The sequence below is a fragment of the Sphaerodactylus townsendi genome, linkage group LG03 (genome assembly GCF_021028975.2).
Source record: "Sphaerodactylus townsendi isolate TG3544 linkage group LG03, MPM_Stown_v2.3, whole genome shotgun sequence".
In the NCBI taxonomy this organism is placed as follows: Eukaryota; Metazoa; Chordata; class Lepidosauria; order Squamata; family Sphaerodactylidae; genus Sphaerodactylus; species Sphaerodactylus townsendi.
The window spans coordinates 93,737,797-93,764,995 of NC_059427.1; the positions used below are offsets into that span (position 1 = coordinate 93,737,797).

Genomic DNA, 27,199 nt, shown 5'->3' on the forward strand with positions numbered 1-27,199 from the left:
AAAAACAAGTTTGAAAAAGTTCTCCCAATCATTAGAGAGGGCAGAAGCAGAGTCGGGAAATAGGCTGGAGTCAAAAACAGACCCTGCTTGTGCTGTTCTTTGCAAAAGCCAACTCTGTTATAGTGATATATTTATATATCAAAATAAGCATTAAAGAGGCCAGAAGGAGCCAGCAACATGGAAGGGGGGCTAGAGGGAAGGCAAGGATGAGAATGGGAAGGGTGGAGCTAGGCAAGCTGGCTGTCAGCAAAGAGATCTGAGACAAAGCTGTACCCACTGGAAAATCTCCCCACTCTGATTGCGAAGCAAATTTAAATTTGTGCTAGAAGTGGTCTCGCTTGCTATGAGGAGTGAAAGTGAGGCTTAAGCAAATACGTCCATTCAAGAAATCTTGCTGCGATAGAGCCTTGCCCCCACCATGCAGCAGATGCCTTGTGTGTAATTGGCCAGTTAGGAATGAGTCATCAGCAAAAGTTTTCCTACCTCTTGAACTACCTAAGTGTCCTTGGGAGTAGATTTACTCACAAACAAGCTCCACTCTAGTCACTGAGGCTTACTCCCAAGTATTTTTAGGATTGCATACCTAGGCCCCCAGAATTTTGTGCCCATTACCCCACTCCCCCACAGCCTTTAGAAGGGCTGCTCAATGTCATCATTTGGCTATTTTGCATTTTAGATCACCTTTGCCCCAAACTGTGCCAGAGAGGAAATATATGGGCTGAAGTAGTTTATGGAATGGGTGTGGTAGTTCTTGCTCAAACCAGACAGCACCTTGCCATGTGAGACAACAGCTTTGTCATAGCACTGAGATCAGAATCGATGTAATCATCACTCAGCGATTCATCCATAACAGACCAGACACTGCTATTTGTAACACACCTAACACTGTCAATAACTAGATTTACATCACATTGTTTAACAAGCACAAGGCCCATTATTGTGATGGCTTTGGTGTGTGCTGATGATAAGCTTTATATAATGCTTAAACCCTGGGTTGGGGGGGGGGGGGATGTCCATTAATAGTATAATATACACTTGTGTGAGATTCCATGACTAATAGTGAGAGTCAGTGTCAGTAGTGGTTGGGGCAGTTTTTACCTGGTTGCAACAGTGTCCCACAGACATGCAGTTACCAACTCGGACTTGGGATGTTTCTGGAGGTTTGGGAACAGTGTCTGGAAATGATGAAGTTTGGAGAGGGCAGAGAGCTCAGCAGGGATGTGATGCCATAGAGCAGTGGTTCTCAACCTGTGGGTCGGGACCCCTTTGGGGGTTGAATGACCCTTTCACAGGAGTCGCCTAAGACTTTCTGCATCAGTGTTCTCCATCTGTAAAATGGATAAATGTTAGGGTTGGGGGTCACCACAACATGAGGAACTGTATTAAAGGGTCGCAGCATTAGGAAGCCATAGAGTCCACCTTCTGAAACTGCCATTTTATCCAGGGGAATTGATCCCTGTAGTCTGAAGAGCAGGTGTAATTCCAAGAAAATTCCCGGCCACATCCGGAAATTAGTCATATCAAATTACGTTTTGGTGAGGTGCACCTAAGAGTACAAACCAAGTACCGCTATGCACCTTAGCGGCTACAAGTACAAAAGTACTGTTACATTCATAACAATTTGTTAATATATTTCAAATCAGACAATTACAGTTCCAAAAATATCAATTTACAAGCACAACTCTGCATTCACAATAATGAATCTTTATTCTGTGCTAAGATTTTGTATTTAAGTTTCTTTGAGTGACCTTGGATACTCCAATGTTAACTTGTTTATACTGTTATGAATGAATAGATTATCAGGAGAAATAATGTGTTTGTAAATTGATATTTTTGGAATTATAACTGTCCTATTTGAAATATATTGTTATAAATTTAACAGTACTTTTGTACTTACAGCTAAGGTGCTTAGTGATATTTAGTTTGCACACCTGCAGATTGGCAACCACGTACAAGCAGAACTTTTCCCCTACAGAAGAATAAGTCATTCACTTACATGAAAGATGCAATGCAGATGAAAAAGAGAACAAAGTTAGTAGGTTTACAGCACAATTGAAACGGCTCAAAAATTACTAACCTGCCAAACAAAGTAGTATTAAAGGTAATTTCTTTTTCCTTTCATGAAGAATTACATTTTTGTATTTCAAACACTTTACTGAGAATTTGTGCTTTTTTGTTTGTTTGTTTACATCTTGCTACCAGTTATATAAACAGCACAAGTATTTACAATTACCCACTTTGGCCTTTCACTGAGAACTCTGTTTCACTCAGCAGTGAAATATTCATTAGCAAGACCTTGATTTTACATCCTCTCATCTGGGTCACTGCCAGTACCTCAGGCAAATGGGGTGTGGTTGGATCTCCAGAACTGGTTCCATATCCAATTCTTACCACAGCTAATGCACAGCTAGACAATGGGCAGTGAGACTCTCTCTCATGCTGCCCCATCCTGATGTCAGGGGCTCCAGGAGTGTAAGCACTGCATTTCTATGTGCTTCAGAGTCACAGCTCTTCCTGCATCCTTGGAGATCCTGCATCCAGGGACTATCCTGTTACATATGAGTAAAATGTTTGCTCAAATGTCCTCAATATTTCTACCAAAAGAAATGCAATGTGTGCAAAGACATGTTAAAATAGTGCCCCAAAAGAAACATAAATAGGATTGCATTCAATAAAAAAAGAAAAAAATGTATTTTACAAATTAATTTTTAGCTGTTTTAATGAACACATTCAAGCAAAACTAACATGAGAACAAAATCACTAATACAGAATCCTAAACACTTTACTGGTAGTAAGTATTATCTTATCATTTCCAAAATAATGCCCTATATCAGTGGTGGCGAACCTTTGGCACTCCAGATGTTATAGACTACGATTCCCATCAGCCCCTGCCAGCATGGTCAACTGACCATGCTGGCAGGGGCTGATGGGAGTTGTAGTCCATAACATCTGGAGTGCCAAAGGTTCGCCACCATGGCCCTATATCCAACCACCTGTTCCAAAGACTTAAGGGCATTTTTGTTTTCTTAAGAGAAATTCTCCCTTCACTGCGAAACCCTACTTTGCATCTTTGCTGTTCCTGCGGATCTGCTGACTCCATGAACAAAATTTTGAGAGGTGGCTCAGTGAACTGAAATGGGTGGGATTAGTTAAAATCACCACCTCCTCTTAAGAAAACTTAAACACCATTCAAAACTGTATGGTTGAAGTATGTAGAGGAATGTGTGCAAGAATGCAAAATAAGCAGCAATTTAAAGACCTCCAGTAAACCACAATTAAAGACATAAAGACTGATCCAGAAATGAATCAGGCAAATAGGATGTAGTGCCTGCTGGATAAACAATGCTTCCTGTAATGTTTACAATCACTTAGACACATTCAGGCAGTAGAGAGTTGAGACCTCAAAGGGTTAACATGGAACTCCACATGATTGGCTAGAGAGAACTGCAGCACATTCTTAGCCAGAGAGTTTTGAGGGGAGAAGTGATTTAAATGCCAGAGTGAACCAGAGTGAATGGTTGTTCTGTTGTAGCCCCATTCTGTGGAGGCTGATGGCCAGTTGGAAGTGAAGTGAGCTACTCTGATTAAGTGCCAGGAAGGACAGGGTTAAGTTAAGGAATATATGCCAAGGTCCTAGAGTTAATTGTAACATAGTAACATTGATTAATCACACTGGTGGCTCGGCTGATTTTCTCTGAGGAGAAATCACCAAGATATGGAACAGTGAAGATCCTGAAGGTAGTTTAGTTGGTAAAGAGAGAAAGGATTGGGTTTCTAGGAGGAAAGCATCATTCTTCTCTGATAGCATCATGTGAGATAGATACTCTAGAGGAGAGACTGTCTTAGAGTTGTTTGAGGAACTGGGTAGGTTATACTTACCTGAGGGTAGAAATTAAGGTTTTGTTAGTATATTAACTAGAGAGCCAAATAAAAACGTGAACACCTATCCTGGTGGGTCCTTAGTTTGTGGAGAATTTAAGTGACTCTAACAACTTGAAAACGCCTGTGTGAGCCTGGTATCAACTATAAAAACATACTGAAACAACTTGTAAAACAGTAACCTCTCAGAAACCTGCTTCTTGTATATAATTTCAATTTTATCTTTTGCCAGAAAAACTTCCTGATTTATTTCTTGTAAATAAAAACATTTGATCCTTTGTTTAAACTTTACAAGTCTCTGGTGCCAGTTTATTATTTTTTTCTGACAGAAAGAAAAAGATTACTTTGGTGTCCCTACAGAGCTGCTAATCTTCCAGTCTGAAGGGCCCCGGATGAACAACTAAAGACCATTCTTACTGTTTAATTTAATTTGTAAAAGTGGGAAAAAGCAAAGTATATACACAAAGTCTACATTACCACATTCAGGCTACTGCATTGCATATTGACAAACAAAATGGCAGCTCAGCCAAAGCCTAATTTTGGAGGGAAAAATCTCCTCTGGGCATGAGGCAATGAGAAGGTGATTAAGGGCATCCAACGTCCCTCCCTCTCATCATACTCCCACATAAACAAAGCTTTTCCATGTGGAGCTTTTCAGGTAAGCATCGATGCAGAACTGTCTCTGCCATTTGTAGTAATGGAAGCCCATGTAGATTCTGGAGTGTGAATGGAGCTATAGTATTACAGCCAAACAGCTTATTCAAATTCTGCACTCATATGGAAATCCAGTTTCTCTACAATTAGCTCATAATAATGTTTATGGTCTCTTAGTCTAGTCCCTTAGCTTTCTTGATCAATATATTCCACCTTGAGAGTTCTTTTGAATGTTTTGATTAATGCCAATTGTCAACTGAAACTCAAATTAGATATAGGGAAGTCATCTCTAAAGAAGGAAGTGGAGGATGGTTTCAGACACAACTAGGGGATGCTGAACCTGTTTTCTCCCTTTATCATGTACTCTGCAAAGAAGTCTGAACAGCAATGTGAGATAGACATATGTATAAAATGTTGTAACCCCCACAGTAACCTTAATATGAATATGGATGAAAGGATAACACCCAAAGCCAGGCTGACCAGATGTCCCACTTTTGGCGGGACAGTCCCGCCTTCAAACAATTTGTCCCACATCCCGCGGGTTATTTCAATTGTCCCGCTTTTGGGGAGGCTGCCACACTGCCTTCTGGGGCGCAGGGCAGGAAACGGCAGCACCCCAGAAGGCAGTATGCTCCTGCGGCTGCCCGCGCATGCACGCGCAGCCGCCTACCCCATCCCAGTTCACAAAGGTGACCATCTGGTCACCTTACCCAAAGCAGGCCCCATATTATGTACATCAGTATACAGAGTATTTCCATGCTGTATATTTTTAGAATTTAAAAAAACTCAGTGCATTTACAAAGCAATATTTATATGACTGGGACACATACAAGTGAATTTCAGTGCTGGAGAATCCAGTCAGTTTTTAGACATATTATAGCATTAGGACTAATAATATAGCTATTTCCAAGAAATCTTCTGACATACGCATCCCAAAGTACAAATTTTGCCATAAATTAGTCTGCTTAGGCTTGCAGCCTCAGCAACATAAAGAGCAGGAGAATTCTCTTAGCTCATCAAGGCTCTTGGATTTTGTATGCAGGGAAGACATTAACTGAGTTATAACAACGATAGGCTTTGGGAGAAAGCTCTCTCTCTCTCACTTGCCTCCTTATTTATAAAACTCTTGGTGTAGTGAGCATGTTGAATATTCAGCCCTGCTCTATCTAAATTAATTAGAGTTCATGGGCTTAAAAATTACAATGGGGATTAATTTTAAAGAACAGGACTTCTATTTGTTAACAACTGAATCTGGGGAGATGCAGAACTTCTCCATTAATATCAGCAGGTTCCTGTTTGTGAATAAGGCCATAAAAACATTTTTTTTCAGTTATTCATTTTCAGTCTCACTGCCACTTCCCCATGCCACAGTGTTTTGAATTTAAAAAATGCTGCCTAAGTCAAAGAAGAGAAAAAGGCAGTGTTCTTTGGGAACAATAAATTTGAAATGAAGTAGATATGTAGAAAAGTTCACACGCCACCGAAGGAATGTATGTCCAGCTAATTGCAAAATGATTTATAAATTGAAAATGTTCATAAACGTTATGTAGAAAATGATCTTTTGCTAAGCAATTGCAGTTGTAAACGTACAACATCTCACAATTTATTTCATTGGTCAAGTTGCAGTTGCAAGTTTATTATCTGGTATTAGTTGTGCCTAAAGCTGATTTAAAGATTGGCACTCCGCTGTTCTAACACACTGCACAAGGATAATTCCTACCCTACAATACTCATTATGCAAAACCAGGAAATACAAGAAAGCAAAAGCACAAGAGAAATACTCTTGACCTGAATATACCTTTGGATACATGAACTTTGGATGATCATGTACCAAACATTACAAGCTAGTTGTATGTGCATAATCTTTTCCAAAAAGAAGAGACAAGTGGGAGCGTGAATTCTGTTCCAAATAATCCCAGTCCTACATCAACAAAACCTTTTGTCTCTCACTACAAAATACCAGTGCTGCTGGTGGTACTGGGCACTGCTTTTCCCCTGTAACAATATAAGGTTCATATCACTAAAATGAAAGAATCAATGTCAGGATATGATACAGCCAATGTTAAGCCCCAAACTTAAACCCAAACCACAGTGATTTCTCTGGGAGAGCTAAATGTAAATCTCATCCGCTGAAATCAATTGAACATAATGATGCTTAATTTCGGCTGTAGCACAGCCTGATTAGTTGACAGGTTTATACAGAGAAAAAGCATTTTCAGCACTGTGGAACACCAGTGCTATTTCAAAATGGCTACCTCCTTATAGAACACCTTACCAGATTTTCAAGCAACCATGTTGCCTTGCATCGGCATCAGATGTAAGAGCTACAAAAACCAAAAGGGGGTTATTTTTCCTACTTGAAACAGAAATAAAAGATGAAAGCCCAGATAAGCCAAACCAGCTGTATAATCATGGAGCACAGGTCTGACAGGGTTGTAAGCCATTTTCATTACAAGCAGGGCATCGCAGAGCTCTGTACGACTCTTTAAATCGGTTGGCCAACATTGAAAACTTGCTTCCATGGCAAACAGAGCACGGTGCAGAGCCAGATCCTTTACACTGGGCACAACTGTTCTCATCATCTCTGTCCTGTGATAGAAAGGATCAGTCAGTCAAAACAACCTTGCTTAATAGCAGTTCACACAATCATTAATCCCAACCAAATCAATGTGCAAGCTAAATTTCACTGTGTATCATTTCTTGTCATTTGAATTTCACATTTTTACTTGCCCAAATATTCTGCTTATATCAGGGCCTCCCAGTTCCTTGCCAGCTTTTCACAACACCCAGTTTCTTGCTCAAAAAATGCAACATAAGTGAATGTTCAAGGCCTTAATTAGCAGCATTTTTATTACATAATTGGAATTTCTTTGGCAAAGAATTTTAAATACTGTTCACACATACTTGATTGTCCTCAAAAGGCAGGACTTTGTGTAGAAGTACTACCCAGTCAGCTTTAGAAATTATTGACAGTTTAGAATTTGTTCACAAATTTCCATGGGCACCTCTTAGATAATCCAGTAAAGTTCCAAAAACCAAGGGGGAGACCTCAGTGATTCTTAAAATGCAGAAAACCTTCCTCAGTATGAGCAGAGGCTTGCTGCACTGATGTTATGTGCTGATGTCATTATGCCAGGGTAGAAGAAGTCTCCGTACAAATATGATAAGGTCTACCATACTGCTGAAGCCTCCAGATCTACAGTCATTAGATCAAGCTTGTAACTTGTCTTACTGAAAAACTCAGGAACACCTTTAAGGGATATATTTACTTGAGAAACCAGGATACAGAGATTTTTCACTGCCCTTATAATAATGTATTTACAGCACATAGATCAAGCAAAGCACAAGGTCCACTGTCTTGTAACTAGGTCAGGTTTGTAGCTAGATCCACAGAAACTGGAACAGGCTTGTGGCTTTTAATGAAAAGTTCAGGAAGGATATTAAAGGTCATGTTTCATTTAGGAACCAGGATACAGAGATTTGCATTGTCTTCACAGTAATGCATTTATTTACAATACATGGATCAAACAAATTCTGTGTGCATGCAGAAGCAAGGACACATGTAGAAATGCCAGTCTCAATAATGCTCAGACCTGTCATCAATGAGGGAGGAAGATTCCTCAGAAGAAAGGAAGAGGAGCTTCCTCATGGTCCCCTTTATGCCCATGGCTGTTCTCCCTTTCCCTGATTAGCTGTGCAGTAGCTTTCTAATGACAGAAATAGTGAAGGCAATGGGATTTTTCAGGTGTATACACTTTAGTATAGGGGTAACCAACCTCAGGTGCTCTAGATGTCCATGGAGTAGAATTGTAGTCCATGAACATCTGGAGCACCAGAGGTTGTCCACCCCTGCTTTAGTGAAACAACAGGGGGTATGGGAAGAGTGGGGGTGGGGAGGGTGGTCTCTTCCCCCCAGGGGAACAGGGATGTATGGATGCCATTCCCACTGCTGCTGCTTAAATGAAAGCAGCCTGTGTCTGACTCTGCCTGAGCTTTCATTCCCAGATGGCTCAGGCTAGCCCCATCCTGTCTGATCTTAGAAACTAAGCAGGGTCAGCCCTGGTTAGTCTTTGGATGGTAAACAACTGAGGAAAATGAAGATTGCTATGCAGAGGAAGGCAATGGCAAACCACTTCTGTTAGTCTCTTGCCTCGATAACCCTACTGGGTTGGCATTTGTTGTCTGTGACTTGACAGCACTTTCCACACACATCTTTGATAGTCCCTGTCCCTTCTACTCATTGCTGGATGAGAAAAGGGGATTGTATCAGATATCCAGTGGGAGTTTTGTGCCCCCCAGATGCATGCTGGCTCTTTTCTGCTCGCTACCATGGAACACAGGAAGAAGCTGCTTCAGCCTCCCCACCACCCTCCTGTGTTTTCTCATTATCAGACTGCGCCACAGAGGTGTTACTGGCTCTGTTGCAGAATCACGTCACTTATGTAGCTACACACAATTTTCACAATGCTGGTATGTTTTGAAGATATGAAAACAGAGTGAGGGGAAGGCTAGTGCTCCTTCTTATTCCCAATGATAACAAGCTGAGAAGGACCAATCCGAATTTTGGAAAAACAAAATTCCCATCATTCATCTCATATGAAGTCCTTGTGCTATCTACAAAGAAAAAGGCTGTATAACATGTAAACCAGGGTTGGCATCCTCCAGGTGGTGGCTGGGGATCTCCCATTATCACTACTGATCTCCAGGCAAAGGAGATTAGTTCACCTGAAGAAAATGGCCACTGTGGAAGGTGAATTCAATGGCATTATATCCCAAGTCCTGTCCTCTTCAGGAATTTTCCAACCTGGAGCTGGCAAGCCAAGCCCTGTCAAAATCTTGTGACTTCACAGCTTTTGAAACAGAGAACAATGTTTCGTTCAAAACTGATGGGCCCAGTTTGCATGGGCCTAAGACAGCAGCCCTGGAATGGTAAAAACACAGTTCCAAGGATGCACTTCACACGGCTTCCGCCTCTGCAACGAGGCAGCACCATGCTTCCCCTCCCCCCACAACTGGCAGGGAAACACTGTTTTTGAAACTCACTCCTTGAGCAAGTCTTTTCAAAATGAGCGTTTTGAACTCAGTGCCAAGTGAACGGCATCGGGTTGGAGGAGCCGCTTTTAGGTGCCTCCCTTTTGTTTGCAAACTTACCTTCTCTTCCCTGTGCAGCTCTGCAGGAAGAGGGGGCACACCTCCTGCCCTCTGACCCCCGTGGCGTTGCCATGGCCATAAGGGCGTGTCCCCTCATTCCTGCAGAACTGTGCAGGAAAGAGAAGGTAAGTTTACAAACAGCACAGAGGCGCCTTCGCACAGATTGCAGGTTGCGGCAGCTCTGGGGCCGCACAGGAGCATACAAATGGTCCCGGGGCTCCACCAGCATCATATATGCTGCTGCTGCCCATGCTGCACACGCCCATGCATAACGGGTCTTAAGAGTTTTTTTCCAAGTGATATGAGGGTTCAAGTTGGAAACTGCTCTCCATGCATTTTTGGTATCCAAAAGGCCTGAAAATATGAATGAAACAGTTGCTTTGAAACGGAAAATATAGCATCTTGCACAGAATTTGGCAATGTGGAACTCCTGAGGATGAAACCCTCAGCATGTTAAAAACAACCTGAAAATGTGGGACATGTCTGGTAGGGACAGCTTTACCAGTAGGCACACCTAGGCAATTGTCCAGGGTGACACTTTGGTGAAGTAGTTTCAAAGCAGCAAACAGGAGACAGCCCTTCACATTTAGTAAACAGGTAAAATGATAAATGCTTTTCACTTTGATCTGGGACAGTAATTAACAAAAACCTCAGGGTTAATAGCCTGTAATTTCCCTCACCTACCTGAGGAAGGTGGGAGGGCTGGTTTATCGTAAGCTGGAAAACAAGAAAAAATGTTCAGGTTCTCTTAAAGTAGTGATTTGTTTTATCTAAGGATAAAATACCTAACCGTATTTGTCTATGTCAGTCTATCACACACCCTCAAACAATGTACTATTTCCTTTTCTTTGTGTAAAAGCAACTACCGATTGCTATCTGCAAAGTATCTCTCTCTCTCTCTCTCTCTCTCTCTCTCTCACTCATTCACACACACACACTTATCTACATATGTCTAGAAGAAAAACACTGGCTGATATAATCAGTTGATATTTTATATGAGGGACATAGGAGGAGCTAAGCATAAAAAGGGCATGCTAGAAACAGATATGTGTACTATTATTTCTTTGTGTTCTCTAAATTTATCCTCAAGACTTCCAGATTTTTTAAAAAACAGACAGATCTTGGTTAAAACCAGAAGTTTCATGCTGCTTTACTGCTGTCCTCAATACAGCAGTGGCAATCTCCTTTAGCAGAATCTTGTCCTTTATTAGCTAATCCTTGAGAATTGGAGCGAGGAATGATGGCAAATGTGGAGTTCCAGGATTTCCAAGAATGTAGAGTGCCTGCTTCCATGTGGGTTATACCTGGGTTATGCCCTTGCCCAGGAAAAGTTTTACTAAGCAATGATGAGCAACCAGCTAAAATAGTGGGCGTTTCCATTTTCTCCCTGAAGATTTATGTATTCTGGCTTGTTTTGAAGAACATTTTACGCATGTTTAGGCAAGTAGGGAACAGGCTAACTGACTTTGACAAAGTCATCGAAAGGGACTGGTAACCCAGTTGCCAGAACCACATTAAAATGCTTTGGAAGATATGGTTAAGAATAATTAGAAATCAGGATTGGATAATCCCAAATGCTCCAAAATACCCCTGGTCAAACTCTGATTGGTATGTAGGTAACCCAGAGTTATTTCAGATCTCAGAATTTAAGGAGACAAAATGCATCTGAAGTGACTTTGTAATTGTTCACTCCTTGTCACATTATTCCCTGGTCCTTCAGGGGGGGGCTTGGAAATCTGGAATTATAGCCAATCTCTAGAAGTCAGGGATCACTTCCCCTGGAGAAAATAGCTCCTTTGGAGGATGGACGGTATGGCACTGAACCCCACTGAGGTCTCTCTCCTCCCCAAATTCCATCTTCCTCAAGATTCACTGCAAATCTCCATTAATTTCCAAGCCCAGAGTTGATAATTCTATTCCCTGGAGATTCTCCATGCCCCACACAGTTTACCAGGTCAAGACAGCAGCTGCAAGAATTCCAGCAAATGCTACAGCAAGACTATGTCAGTGCACTTGAGGCAAATAGAATCTTTCCAGGATTGCTTGGGCTTGGGAAAATGGTGCGGGCAAGAATGCTGAAGCCTCTCCTCCCTCCTTCCTTCAAGTTCAAGCCAAATCAAACCTCAGAACACTTGGGAATGTCAGTTCTTCAATGCCATGTTTGTCTGTGCAAAGATCAGAGTCAGGTCAAGGTAACCTGACTTAACTTATGTCAGACATAACATCTAGTTTGAGACACATGTCAGTGATGTCATTAGCAAATAGGATGACTTAAAGATCTGGAACTGTTCAATTGGAACCAATCCATCTTTGGACTGTATCAGATCCAAAAAAAGGTACATTCCTGATAACAAGATCACTGGCAGGGTGGACAGGAAGTTTCAGTGGCCAATAAACAACTCAAGCTGAGCTGCTCCTGTGATACAGTGAACTCACACTGTCGTGTTCACTAACCTAGAAACAAGTCAGCAGCATTGACAAGGAGCATTGGCTCATCCATTGTATCTGGCATGGTTTTGAAAAGGCTGAAGCAACTGGTTCTGGTGGGTTTTCTGGGCTGTGTGGCCGTGGTCTGTTCCCTCTGTGATACACCTCTGAAGATGCCAGCCACAGATGCAGGCGAAACATTAGGAACAAGATCCACCAGACCACAGTCACACAGCCCAGAAAACCCACCAGAACCAGTTGAATCCGGCCGTGAAAGGCTTCGACAATACGCCGAAGCAACTGTTAAGCTGACACCTGTTGTTGAGGTGCTGAGGGACCTGAACCAAGCAACTCCTGCAGTACTAGTGGAAAGGCTGAGGCTTGGCTCTGCCTGTTTCCTGACTGCCAGTAGCAATCCAGGGCAGTGATGTGCCAGAAACCTTCCTAGTAAGCTAAATGGCCAATCCATCCCTGGTCCTGAGGCTGGGTTCTCATGTTGTTCTATGCTAATCATTCACCTTCTGCATTTCCCCGTCTAGAAATGGAATTAATAAAAGAAATAAAATAAAGTCAATGGAAGTTCTTGACCAATGAATAATTTAGGATGTTTGCCATGATCAATTTAACTGCATTTCATTCTGGAAATGATTGAGGGCTTTGTAAAAAAGGTTGGAACTGTCAATGGCGCACTAATGGTTCAGGTTTCCTTCACATCTAGAAAAGGGCAGGAAATACTGGGCCTTACTTGCATATCTTGGTTGAGTACAAGCTGATGTCCAGTGTCCTTCTTGTCCCCATCACTTTTGTTATTACTGTTTTCACCTTTTTCTTCACGGTGTGTGAGGGACCAGTCATCAACACTGTCATTCTGAATAAGTTTTCTCACCAGCTCTTTCTTATTCATAGACGTTCTGATGATTTTCAGATTACTGGTGTAGATGATAATCTTGCCAAAATCTAAAATGGGGGGATGCTGAAATGGAAATAGGATAGGTATAAGGCTAAATCTGTAAAAAGCCCAAGAGCTAACAACTTCTGAAAGGCATGTAAGGGCAAGAAATGCACAGTACAGCTAAGAAGACTGCTTTCTGCCAAGTGGAATAGTGTTTCCTTCCAAGTCATAGTGTTTCCTTCCATTTTAAATATCTTGCATAGTTGCTGTTTGGCATCTCAGTATAGTCTACCTCCATCATGTTAAAAAAATGCTATGAACTAGCAAAGTAATAGGAAAGATATTTATGACAGGACTGAGAAAATTTCAGCCTAGATCTGAGTTTTCTAAATCTGGACTCAAAATTTAATAAAATCAATGTCTATAGTGATACTCACCAGAGGTGGAGCTTCCACGGGGACACCTGGGGACAAATCCCCAGACAAATCCCCCAGGAGGCCGCCGTTCAGTTATGTGGGGATGGCGGAAAATCACACACACACCCGCTTCTAGCCGGGGCTGCCTGGCTCGTGCCCCAACAGGCAGCTGCCCAGCTACATCACCACCCTGTGACTCTTCGAGCCCTAAGTGCCAGTGCCAACAGGTCAAGGAGAAGGGGTGGGGGCAAGCCTCTCTTGCCCCTGGGCACCTTTCCTCCACGTCTCGGGGCTCTTTTCCCTCTCGCTTACTTGGGGAAAGGAGGGCTGAAAAAGGCTTTCTGGGACAGCGGCGGCCTGGGAGAGGCTGGTGGGTGTCTTCCTTTTGCCCTGTTCTGGGCCTCCAGCAGACCCCACCTCCCTCCCCACCACTACCACACGTGCCTGCCTGCCTGCCTGCTTGCCTGCCTGGTCCATTGTGGTGCTGGTCGAGCATAGTTTGACGACCTTTCTGGAGCCAGCCAGTCAGCCCGCCTCACCACCCCTTCCTCCTTCTCTTCCTGCTCTTGGTGGTAGTAGCAGCTGTTTGTGAGGCCAGCAGGCTGGCGGCAGGCGTCTGCAGCAGCTTCCCCTATTGTGCAAGAAGTTGGCTTTCTCTTTCTCTCCCTTTTTTTCTGTTTCTTTCTCTCTCCCTTTTTCTGTCCCTCTCTGTCCCTCTTTTTGTCTCTCTTTCTGCATCTCTTTCTCCCCCTCTTTTTCTGCCTTTCTCTCTCCCTCTTTTTCTGTCTCTTTCTCCCTGTGCAGTGGTGCAAAAACATGCTTGGAACACATGGATCTTCATGATTTTCCCACTTGAGACATGGGGTTAAAGACTTCAGCTGTGATGTGATGGTGATTTTAGGGTGACTAAGTTGAAAAATCATGAGAATCCATGAGGATCCATGTGTTTCAAGCATGTTTTGCACCACTGAGGCACCATGGAGCATGGGATGCATAATTGTTGTGTTGAGACATGTGGCTAAGAGCTTGAGCTGTGATGTGATGGTGATTTGGGGGTGACCAAGTGGGAAAATCATGAGGATCCATGAGGATCCGTGTTTTTCTAGCATATTTTTGTGCCACTATGGCGCCACGGAGTGTGGGATGCATGATTGTTGTATTCAGACATGTGGCTAAGGGCTTGAGCTGTGATGTGATGGTAATTTGGGGTTGACCAAGTGGGAAAATCATGAGGATCCATGTGTTTCAAGCATGTTTTGTGCTGCAGCGGCACCACGGAGTGTGGGAGGCGTGATTATTATATGCAGACATGTGGCTAAGGGCTTGAGCTGTGATGTGATGGTGATTTTGGGGTGACCAAGTGGGAAAATCATGAGGATCCATGTTTTTCAAGCATGTTTTTGCACCACTGCAGTGCCACGAGTGTGGGATGCATGATTGTTGTGGTCAGACATGTGGCTAAGGGCTTGAACTGTAATGTGATGGTGATTTGGGGGTGACAGTGCAAAAATAATGAAGTTCCACGTTTTTCAATCATGTTTTTGCACCACTGCAGCACCACAGAGTGTGGGATTGTTTTGGTGCTGCCTGTAGACTAAAATATATTCTATAGTTTCATGGTGGTTTCGTTTCATTCCAATTAAAAAATCATATGAATTCATGAGGATTTATTTATATCCGACTTTTACCTTTAATAACATTGGCAGGGCTATCCTATGCAGTTTCTCCAGTGTATGTCCCTCCCTCCCTCCTTCCTTTCCTTTCTGGCTCTGTGCTGTGTTTCCAAAGCTGGGGGACAATTGGGGGTGCTGGATATAACACCATAAAACGTTTTCACAGCAGTAATAAAACATTTTGAAAGCATTTTAAGCACTTTAAAGTGTTATAACAGTTGTTAAACGTTTTGAAAACCTTTTAAAAATGTTGTCAAAAACTTTTATTTCCACTGTGTGGCATGGACCATTGCTGTGTTCAGATTTGTGAGTTGAGGCATGTTCTGTAATGTGATGATAACTTTGAGATGACCTGGTGCAAAAAAACCCACCATTGTTTGGTCGTGGTGGGGAAGGGCAGCCACTCATGGGGGGAGAGGGGGGGCGGAAAACTCAGTTGTTGTCCTGGGCTCCATTTTCCCTAGCTACGCCTCTGCATTCAGCTTTGCTCTCACACTATATTAGCTTAGCTTTGCTCATCAGAAATGAAATTCTGAGTAAACAAAGGAGCAATCCCTTAATTACCATTAATAAGCTGTCTTAGCACTTGGGCGATTGTCACAATTGGCCTGCAAATAAATTAATAAAATAAACAGTGACTCCTACTCCTACTCACTCCTCCATAGTGAGAAGTCTCAGAATTTAGGAATGGGTAATGATGAAATAGGTTAGAAAGTGTATCTACCCTGTCTTATATTTTCTGATGGGTTTACCCCAGTTCTATGTATGCATCCAAAGTAATTCAGGTCATATTTTCTGAGATTCTGAAAACTCTCATGAAATGAAAATGAAAGTTATCAAAACCTAAAAGAAATTTTAGGCCTTGGTTGGCAAAACTAAACTTATTCTGTCTTAATTTCTATAAATGGACAGCAAAACACAATTTATTGTGGACAGTTTAACAATTATACTATTCCCCCCCCCCTAGGGTAATGGGGGGGGGGGAATCAGTACCCAATCACACTAGAGTTGATTGCAAAGTTCTTGCAGTATGCCATGAACTCTCTCCAATTTGGCCGACACATGTTCGGATTTTTTTTGACTGTTGTAAATATCTTATGTTCTGTATCTTATTTAATTTTGCATTTTTATTATATGCCAACAAAATGTTTTTTGTTGTTGCTATTATATTTTTGTTCATTCATGTTTTGCAAAATGCTTGAGGGCTTTGATGAAGAAGAGCTATAGAATTTCACATGTTGCCTCACTGGATTTTTAGCAATAAGGAATGTCTGAATAAACTTTTTCATAAATCCTTGCATTCTCTTCTTTGCTACTGATTTTAAAAAATCATAGAGTGCTTGTTGTCCACTATGACTCCTGTAGAAAATTCACTCAGTTATCCCATTTCCCAAGTTTCTCGGTATTATGTAGCCTTCTATTGCTTCTTGCTTTATTTGACTTGTGCTTCATATTACAAAGTACAACAGGTTCTTTTAACTAAACATCACAGCATGGAAAGTGTTCCATTTTGAAAGGATAGCAGCTTGAAGGGTTTAAGCTGTTTCAGCCTGTCATTTTAAATGTATGGTAATTTTTGAAATTGACCAAATATATATATATACTAGATTCAAACAATTTGTGACCCAGCAAGCAGAATGCAAGTCACCAGCTCTGTATTGTGCCTGATTAACACTCATCCTGTTTTTGCAGATCCAGATAGGCAACAAAACAGGAAGTTTATTGAAACAATAGTGGCCAATCACATATGGCTTGTGGGCTGTGTTTGACTTGATGGGTCACAATGTAGGCATGATGTACACTGAAATATTTAATCTGAAATGTGCATAAATATTTTGATTCCACCAAATGGTCTTGGGCAAGGTTCATTTGGCAATATGGATGTAAACCACCATAATAAATTGATGTCAGTTTCATTAACAGTCCTTAATTTTTAGCCTTCAGTAGTCCATGCACTTGCAGAATGTGATTGACACTGCAATGTATTGTCTACCATTTTTTATGCTTACATTTGGCTCATTATTGTTCACTCATGCCCACTGGGAAATGTGCTGTGAAGCCAGCTGGTAAATATGATTTAAAACCTGAATCTACAAATTACAGATGTCCATCTGAACTTTGCTAAAATTCTCATATTATAAACTTAAACACTGATCATAGCTTGATTAGTTGAACCAAGATCAAACATTACTTACCCTACGGTTATCATTTGCCTGGTACTCTTTTAAGAGGGAAGGGCTACTTGTGAGGGTATACTTGCTTCCTTCTCTGAATACACTGATCCTCTGAGCACTGAGTTTAGCTGGTGGGCAACGCCTTGGTTCTTGGGCTTCTCTGATCCCAAACAAATGGTCTCTAGGTTCAAAGCTGCATTTTCGAAGCCGATGAGGATATTCTTCCTGTGGGATTTCAAGTTCCTGTCCATCTTCATACACCTGCTTTAAGACCCGGCCACTATATGCAGATGAGATTTTGAATCTCACTTTGCGGGGTCTCGCATCATGTCTCTGATTCAGTTTCTTCTGCAGCTCATCCATAGGTATGGGCTTTGCACGAAGCTGCCCAGAAATTCATTCAGCGATGACTTTGGACTTACAAAAAAGCTGCTCACATTCATCTGCCCCATGTATAATTCAAAGGTTCTGTTGCGTCCTCTCACATTACACTTTGAGAGGATACCTTGATATTAAATATTGATAGAGCCTCGTGAGAAAAGACTATTACTCTGGTGAAATATAAAGGGAAATTTCTCGAGCAAATAATGAATGAGTAGATTTATAAGAAATAATTGGGTTGCCTTTATAAATTGAAAAGGGATTTCTAGCCAGAGGAAACACACGTTCAGGTGTGTGCATGCATGCATTTTACAGTGACTTGACTTGCTGCAAACAAGTACTGAAAATTTTAGCAATTCTTTGGGAGGTAAACTGAGCCATGTCATATTGAAAGAGAAAAGAGTAAGTGGCGGAAGGGATTGGCAATGGGCTTAAGACATTTAGATTGTATACTAAAAGACTGACAAGGATTAGGGCTGCTATAATCCTGGGCATATTTGCTTGCGAGTGAGTAGCATTGAACAGCCTTACTGACTTTGAGTAAATATGCATAGAATTGGGCTGAAGGCAGAAGTTTCACAAGAAAGTTCAAAATGTCTGCTTTTCAATGCATCTATGATTAACAAGTATTTGTTCCTGTTCTCTTTCAATGTGACATGGCTCAGTTTACCTGGGTTTCTAGGTGTGGCCTGGCAACTGGCAGAACATGGGATATGTGAGAACCTAAGCTGTAGAGGGCAAGATCAGCATCTTCTATCACAATGATGCAACTTCTGTCATGATCCAGAAGTTTTTGGATGAATGCTATAGATTCATCTGATGCTTGAGATTCACTTTGTGGTTGCACCCGAGGTTGGTTCATCAACCCAGGGACACCAATCATACTCCCCAATTCAGCCACCATTTTCCACTCCGTTGCCCAGCTGAGTGGTGGCAGACAGCAGCAGTTGGGGTGGGGATGGGGTGGAGAACAGAAGATTTTCTATCATCTGTGGAAATGGCAACCCTTTTTAAACCTCATAATAGAACATATAAATGAGAAATATGGTCCCTGAAATAGCATGGCATATTGCCTTTCCTTGCTGCCTTGAAACATTCTGATTCATATGCATAAGAATTATTAAAATGCTGAGTTAAAGCTTACAGAATCTTAAATTGATAGGAACTTTCTTTGCCAGTCTACCTTTAATTATATCAGGAAGATAGGTACATGTGGACAAAAAATCTTGGAACTTTAAAAAAAACCCTCTTTAAGAGCCAGGCACAATCGTACCATGGAAAAATGGATACATTCTGCTTTCAAAGATTGAGTTGGAAGGAAACCCTTTTAAAAAGTATGAAACATGAGACTACTACTGAACACTCATTAAACAATTGTATCATTATTGTGAAGAATGGTAAAGTATCATTGTAAAGTACTGCAAACCAACAGAAAATACAGCATAAGATAAAGGATTAAACCGACCTATTTCTTCACTGTTTAACTTCACATAGTTACTGTGCAGGACCCATTCTTTTATACATTCTGGAAGTTCTTAATCTAAACTATTTAAAAGAGTCTAAATTGGCACTTCCTTTGTAGTACAGTATTTAGGCTCATAGTACAATCCACATGTACAGATCGTGTAACCTTCAACACAGAAAAATATACAATTGCCACCTCTTTTTAAAATTTAACTGCCCCCACTTGGTAAACAGATGAAACTGCATTATGTCCTCCATACTGCAGTGCTAGTTTATGTTTTCACCTCTGAGGCGGATCCAGATATTATATTTTGGCAACAGGGGATCCACGCAACAAGGCCTCTTCCACACAAAACACTTACAATGTTTTCAGGATGGAAATAAAACATTTCCTCTATGGAATTCCACATTGTTTTTCCCTCTACGGCCATTTCCCTATTGAGAAATTAAAGCCACTACAACCAGGTTTCATCACAGGTTCACCCTCCCCACTGCAGCATGTGTCTGATGAGGACATCGATGTCTATCATGGTTTCAAACAGTGCAGCACTCCCCACGAACGTGTGATCTGCTTAGATTCTGTTCTTCCTCATCCTGATTGGCTGTTGTGGCAGGAATTAAAAAAAAACTTTTCTTTTTCGCAGCTATGTCACTACGCACATGGGTAGATAGAATTTCCCTGCCTAAGCTAAGCTACATTTATGTGCGACTTTGAGTTTTTTGGCACTCTTTACCCATGCAGCCACACTGGCACAAAAGTCTAATTTTAGTTTACAGTTGGCACAGAAATCACGTTCCATGCAACCACATTTCAAGGTAACCTCCACCAGCGCGAAACAAAAAAAGGGCTGTGCATGTATCGTGCACAGCCCGCCGTGCTCTGATTGGCTGGAAGGCTCTGCATCGCTCCCTACGGTGGGAAAATAAATATACATTCAACCTCCGAACCTCCCCACCAATCTGGCTTCAGTGCGTGTTTTTTAAAAAGGTGCACTTCCATGCAAGTTCTTTAAAAACATGTGATGAGCAGGAGCGCCAGAACCCAGGATGAATCTGTGTTCTGCGGTTGAGCAGTGGCGAGTTCTTGCTGAAACCTTGATATTTCGTGTGAGTATCACATGATTAATTGACCGTGCGGATTCCACCTTAGATTCTGAAAATGTATCCAAGCAGCTTTTTCTCCATCTTTTTGAAAACCTTTTTACAGTGATGTATTCAGATGGAATGTTTCTGAACCGGCTTCCCTCACAGTGCAGTCATATTTAAAATGTTTTATCTTTCCTGCTACCATGTTCCACATCTCTGTGCTGCTGCACAATTTTCCCTCTGCGCCATACTTTTGTATCCCTGACCTCACTCCTTTCCTTCTTGCCTCTTTATTTTTGTCATTGGGCGGTGTTGTTGTTGTTGTTTGGTTGAATCAACAAAGCGTTGATTAAACAGAGCTACAGAGCACCAAGCAATGAATCAATGAACGATTGTTTCAACAAATAAGTAAAACAATTTTTTTAACCCTCACAGGGACCATGAAATGTTTGGAGGAGGTGAGTGAGGACAAACATTGTGGTAAATGGGGGTATCAAAAACATTCTGGAAACTTTCTAGGTGATTTGTGCAGAAAAGGCCCAGGTTTAATTCTGCACTGCCTTGCTTCTGTTTGCAACGATTCTTACACACTAACCCAGTGTCATTTTGCGCGTGCATGAGTTCATTAATTGTAGCAATATTTTGGGATGCCGGGACCATAAAATCACCCATGGCCACTTTTTCTTTTTGCATCCATGCTTTGCAACTGATGGGCTCCTCCTTTCCCCACCATTAAGAACTTGTTGCCACTAGTTAGACAGTCCATCACTCACTTGTCAGTCTTTCATTTTAGCTTAGCAAAGTCTGCAAAGATCACAGCTGATCTCTATACTAGTTCTCCAGTAAGAAAAAAGCTACTTGGGAAATGGTAGTCAGTATAAAGCTGCAGGGCACCAGGTGTGAAAGAATGAGACAGATTTACCCAGTGCACCTCCCAACTGATCAATGTCATGTTGTTTGAACTCTGACTGATGTGGGGGAGGGGAGGGAGGGATGTCTTCCTTCTCTGTGTGTTATCTTTCTCTGAGGTGCTGTTCAACAATAAACAAAAAATTGTGATACATTGCAGTATGACAATAAACATTTCCTTTTCCATTTCCTATGTGCTACTTTTTTTTCTTTGTGAGGGGAATAAGAAAACAGCGCAATTATAAATACATAAATTATCTAGCAGACATAAATAAATTACCTAGTAGACTGATTGCTGCCCTAACCATCTCAGTCAAGGAGGGCAGCAATTCAAACAACCATCAACAAAATGGCTTTCTTTTCACAGAAGTACAGCCATTAGGTTGACAAGATCCTTGGAGGGCAGGGGAGTTGGGGTAACCACAGTCAGGGACATAAATCACTTTCAGAGTACATTGATAGCTATTGTGACCATAGTTGGCCATCTACTTAGTGATTCAATCGAAACAGTGAGATTGTGGTGGAATGTTCTTCGTTTATTCAGGAGGAAGAAGGATGTACCTTCTCCTCACCCCAGACCCAAACCAAATCCATAGATGTCTTTTCTTTCCAGGAAACTCTCTGAGTTTCCACAAACTTATTGTTAAGTGATAGATTGCTTTAACCCAATCTTGTTATTTTGTCCTTTTTAAACATGCATGCACAACAGTATTACAATGCTCTGGCACACTTGTAAGCATTTTTTTTTAACCTACTCCATCAGTGATCTGGGCTAGTTCACCCATCCTTGGCAACCTGGTGGACCCCAACTCCCCACAGTTTACCATACTGATGCTGAACTTAAGTGTGGACACACAACTGGAATAGCTTGCTGGTGCCCAGAATGATGAGATCAAGCCATCTCACTGGCCTCAGATCCCTGGCAACTGGTTTTTATTATGTATGGGTTTTTAAAAAATTGATAGTCACTTCAGTGACCCTGACAATTAGATCAGACAATTAAACAATACATAGTACACTGTCTTCCCATGCAATACAGAGAGGGTCCAGAAATAGAAAGTTAACTATATAACACATACGGTATGTTTAACCTTTGCCAGTTCCCTGAAATGGAGTTTGGGTATTGTACCTCCAGGCTAGACTATTGTAACTCGCTCTACGCGGGCCTTCCCTTGCGTTTGCTCCGGAGACTAAAGCTGGTTCAGCATGCTGCGGCGCGCTTACTCACAGGCAGCGCCATTTATGATCATATTCAGCCTGTGCTGCGCCAGCTGCATTGGCTCCCGGTGGAGTTCCGGATCATCTTCAAGGTATTGGTGTTGACCTTCAAGGCCTTACGCGGCCTGGGACCCTCATATCTTCGAGACCGCATCACCCCATATGTCCTGGCACGGCCTCTCCGTTCAGCTGAGGCCAATCTGTTAGTGGTCCCTGGCCCCTCAATGATGTGGCTGGCCTCCACACGGGCCAGGGCCTTTACGGCTCTGGCCCCGGCCTGGTGGAACACCCTACCTCCAGCTGTTCGGGCCCTGCAGGATCTTAACGAGTTCCGCAGGGCCTGCAAAACGGAGTTGTTCCGCCGGGCCTTTGGAGGGCCCAGCCGCTGAAATGGTGCCCCCCAGTCAGCCCTTATATCGGGCCTATCATCTAATGTGACTCACCTCCTCCCCCCCTTTTCCCACCTTTCCGGGGAGAATTTTAAAAGAAAAATTGGGATAGGCGGACGCCTCTTTTTATTGTTACCGCTGTTTTAATGGTTTTAATAATTTTATTATATTTATATTATGTTGTACACCGCCCAGAGCCCCTCGGGGATGGGGCGGTATAAAAGTCCAAACAATAAATAAATAAATAAATAAATAAATAAATAATATGGTAGCGACCTTGTCAATCATACTTGACAAGTACATCATAAGGATCATTAAAAAGCTTTCTACAGATGTCACACTCAATGATAAATAAATAAATAAATAAATAATAAAAAACTTTAGGAAACTAAACTTTCAGGAAGTCCAAGAGAGAAGGAGTAGTTTGGGAGTACTCCTTTATAATTGCTAGTAGGGCAGGATTCATGTGGTATAACTCCAAAGTATGTTAAAGTACAGTAAAATGAAGAAACTTGAAATAGACTACATGTTAAAATGTAGGTTGGATGTAGAAGGTGTTTCATTGACCTATTCTAACAAGCAGATAGAATGCATCTAGCTAAAAGTACCACATACATTTTGTAGCCCTGAATTCGCAGAATAAAATTGACCTGTAAGGGGGAACTAACTTTCCAATCATTTAGAAGTTAGGATTTTCAAGTAACAAACTTATTAAAATAAATATTTACAGAACAGATAAAAACTATGACTCAACTGGTGTCTTACATGACACCAAATCTGGTTGGTAAAATGCTTTAACAAACTTGCTGAGATTATATTGATTTTATACTCAATCTGTGTGAAGGGCTAGGAGCATTTGTTAAAAAATTATCAACACCTTTGTGAGGAATAGAGCCAGGTCCATCCCCTTTTTCATGTCTGCCAATTTCCTTTATAACCTGGCAATCTAGTAGAAAAAGTCTGCAGTGACCAATAAACCAGTAAAATGGGAGAGGGCAGAATAAAAAAGAGCCATTTAATTGATGTTAATTCAGATAGGGGTTCAAGTTTCTTCGGCAAGTCAGGAACCTGGGAATATCTCTAGTTACTTCAAGGGGAAGCCCTTCAGGGGAGGGCAGCAAATTAATTAATTGATTGATTGATTGATTGATTGATTAATTAATTGATTAATCAATCAATCAATCAGTCAGTCAGTCAGTCAGTCAGTCAGTCAGTTAATTAATGTTTAGTGTGGCAGCCTGAAGTGGCCCACTCTGCTTTAAGACTCTCAAGTGTAGACTTGCTGGTATATTGGAAAACTATGGAGCATACTGAGGTCAACTTTTGAAAGACTAGTATAATTCTAAAACATTGGAAAGTCTGTAGAAAAGAAATAAAACTTTTTCACTTAAGGAGCTGTGCTTTGGCAGCCCAGTTATTACTAACTGAGCATCAACTGGCTTTGATGAAGAACTGAGTGACGTAGTATACACAGTGAGCAATTCTAGGCAGGTGTACTCAAAAGCAAGTCCCATGTTATTCTATGGGACTTTCTCCCAGGAAGATATCTTCAGGATTGCAGCCATGCTGCTTTAAAACAGATAGAAACATCGATTCAGCAATGCAAATAGTGTTATTCTTCCTCAACTAAGTAGCCAAATTGTGACCACTGCTGGCGCCAGACTGGAACTTAAAACTGGGGAAAGTAGTTCTGTTGGCCTTTTGATTCAACTCAGGAGACCACAAAGTCACAATTGCCATCAATCTTGGCAGGAAGTCAGGTTGGGGATGATTGGAAAGAATAATTTGCTGATGTTATTTATTTATTTAATAAAGTTCATATCCTGACGCAACCAACCCACTTTGGGAAAGTACAGTTGGTAGGTTGGGAGAAGGGAACTGGCAGTACGTACTGTTGTATGTATGTTCAGATTTTAAACACACCCAAATTATAATCTGCCAGAGTTTAGGACAAATGTTCATGCTGACCAGTCTAATTCAACCATCTTTTCATGGGCATTCGTTACAAAGCTTGAAGTTGCAGGTAAGTAGCATCTTCTGTTTCCTGCTTGGCTTCAAAGGAAACAAAAATAGAGGATTTTTGTGAAGTGTTCATGGGGGGGATGACAAGCAGTTAGCTTTAGGTCTATAATTTGTAGCAGCTTGTAACTAGCACCTTCCACACTCTATTCTCAGAGATCTAAAAAAAGAAGCAAGGTTGCTAAGATTCCCCTGGTGAGAAGGCTCGGTCAGTTACAATACAAGCCTTTTAAATAGACAACATCCCCTGTACAATATCTTTCCATCCCATCCTTGCTCTCTCCCTTATGGTCAATTCTTACAACTACTTCTATATGTGGTAAAAGTCATTCAGAAGTACACTGAGATGACTGAATGACTACCTGGACACATGCAGGAACTAGAATTCAGGCTGTTTTATGGTTTAGAGGAAATGTGCTTTGGCTAATGCCATGTCAACCCCAATCCTATATATACTATCCTCAGTTTAGGTCAGTTAGCAAAGTTAGTTGAGGTACATGTTACATCATGGTTACTATAGCCCAGATATCTGTATCTGTAGCCCATAAGTACACTTCTTGGAATTCTTGTATGGCACATTCTTGCTTTAATACTCTGGATTCCATGACATTGGCATAGACTACAAAATCTCTGCTTCTGAGTCATGGATCTTCAACACTACCAATGATTGACAATAACCTTCATTAACTCCTATTATTTTTGCTGCATTTATATTATACCTTTCATCCATCATGGAACTCAAGATAGGTTATATGGGATTACCAGGAGATCTTCCATCAGCTCACCAAACAGATCCAGAGCTGCTTAATTTCCGCAAAACACATGTCACATCCCCTACAACCAGACCCACATAATTTAACTACAGAAATGAAGATTTGCTTTAGAAGGCAAATAAGGCAACTATGAACAGAGTGCATTTGATTACAGTTCTCCTGACACTGACGATTTGGTTGTCATTTAATCTCTGGCTTCTAGTCAGAAAAAGATATGAAGATTCTTATCTTCACTGCCAGCCTAATTTGAAGGCTCCTTGCATGTATGGTAGTTTTAACATTCCCTTGGATTTTTGCTTGTTCACTGACTTAAGAGATGGATACAGTTTATCACTCCTGCGTACCTGGGCTCAGACCTGACTTGGAATTATTGGCCATCCTTGCACCTCAATTCCTGACAAGAAGCATGCTCTAGAGTTCCATTTAAACCCTAGAAAACATTAGGAATCTCCATCCATAATCAAGAAAACAGTGTAACCAGTTTCATATATCTAGCTGCATTCCTGGATTTATTTTTTCCTGAACAACAGCTCATGTGACAGGCTCCCTTTTGAATGTTGTGGAAGTCTCATTGTTATGGGCCATGGGAGGCTCCTAGTCAAAGAAAAACACTGAATGGTTGACTTATATTGTGAGTCTCTAACAGATGAGTATAGTTAAAAGTCAAATACATACACTGAAAAACATAATGTTTGTAGATGCCAAGGGCCATTTCATACATTATGCAGAAGCAAAAGGGAAAATACCAGTTATAAATGTTTGATTAACATGTGTTTGATTGTGTGATGGTCCCATTTATACAATATTAGAGGTTCTTGAGTACTCACCAGCTTGGCTCATTCCCTGCCAACTCTGGGCAAGCAAGTAGTCATCCTGACAACAGGATGTTCAGCTGCCCATGAAGGACCAACACTATTTGTGGGGGCAGTTCTCAGCTACAGCATGTTTCAGAGAGCACTGTGTTGTATTGAGATATATGGAGGCTGTCAATTTTGTCAAGTCATTCTGAAGGCCCTCATGCTTCCCTTTACCACAATCACCACTGTGGCTTACCTGCAGCCTCCCCATGTATCTTCCATAGGATAGCCAACCTTCAGGTGGTAGCTGGAAATCCTCTGCTATTACAACTGATCTCCAGGCAACAGAGATCAGTTCACATGGAGAAAATGGCCACTATGGAAGGTGGACTCTAAGGTATTATAGCGCATTGAAGGCCCTCCCTGCAGCCCCACCTTCCTAAGGCTTCACCCCCAAAATTTCCAGGTATTTCCCAACCTGGAACTGGGAACCTTGCTTCTTCTGTCCCTCAGGCCTATTATGGTGCTATCACATACCTGGAAATTGCTCCCAACATCTGCCACCCATGAAGTTGGATCCAGTTCTTTATAGTGGCAGTGGCCACCATTGGAGTGACCCAAAGCATCTGCTGTGCTGCACTGAATCCCAGGAGTTGCCCCCAGCATCAGCCACTGCCAGGTCTGGTGGCTGACCTCAGCTTGCAATAGCAACCACTTCTACTTTGAAACAGCACTGTCTGTGCATGCAGAGACAACGCTCCTTCAAAAATAATTGGGGTGGGATTTAAAAATTCAGATTGCAGAAAAACATGTCAGGGGTGAGTGCAAACCCTATCTGAGGATTTAAGAATCTGCAGGCAGGAATCACACTTTGAAATCAGATATATAGATGATATA

General features: G+C 41.6%; 1 protein-coding gene across 1 annotated transcript; it reads right to left on the reverse strand.

The window, feature by feature from the left end:
* Nucleotides 1-11,140: 11,140 nt before the first annotated feature.
* On the reverse strand, nt 11,141-17,629 carry GRXCR2 (glutaredoxin and cysteine rich domain containing 2). Its single transcript, XM_048487380.1, has 3 exons — nt 17,288-17,629; nt 12,857-13,084; nt 11,141-11,206 (listed from the first exon to the last, which is right to left on the reverse strand). Exons 1-3 carry the CDS (start codon nt 17,627-17,629, stop codon nt 11,141-11,143), a joined length of 636 nt encoding a protein of 211 aa, XP_048343337.1.
* Nucleotides 17,630-27,199: the final 9,570 nt, after the last annotated feature.

Coding starts and splice junctions, on each gene's coding strand:
- GRXCR2 (XM_048487380.1), bottom strand. CDS start 17,629: ATGGATGAGCTGCAGAAGAAACTGAATCAGAGACATGATGCGAGACCC. Junction 13,085..17,287: donor AGGCAAATGATAACCGTAGG/GTAAGTAATGTT, acceptor TTTCCATTTCAG/CATCCCCCCATTTTAGATTT. Junction 11,207..12,856: donor TACTCAACCAAGATATGCAA/GTAAGGCCCAGT, acceptor TATCTTCCAAAG/CATTTTAATGTGGTTCTGGC.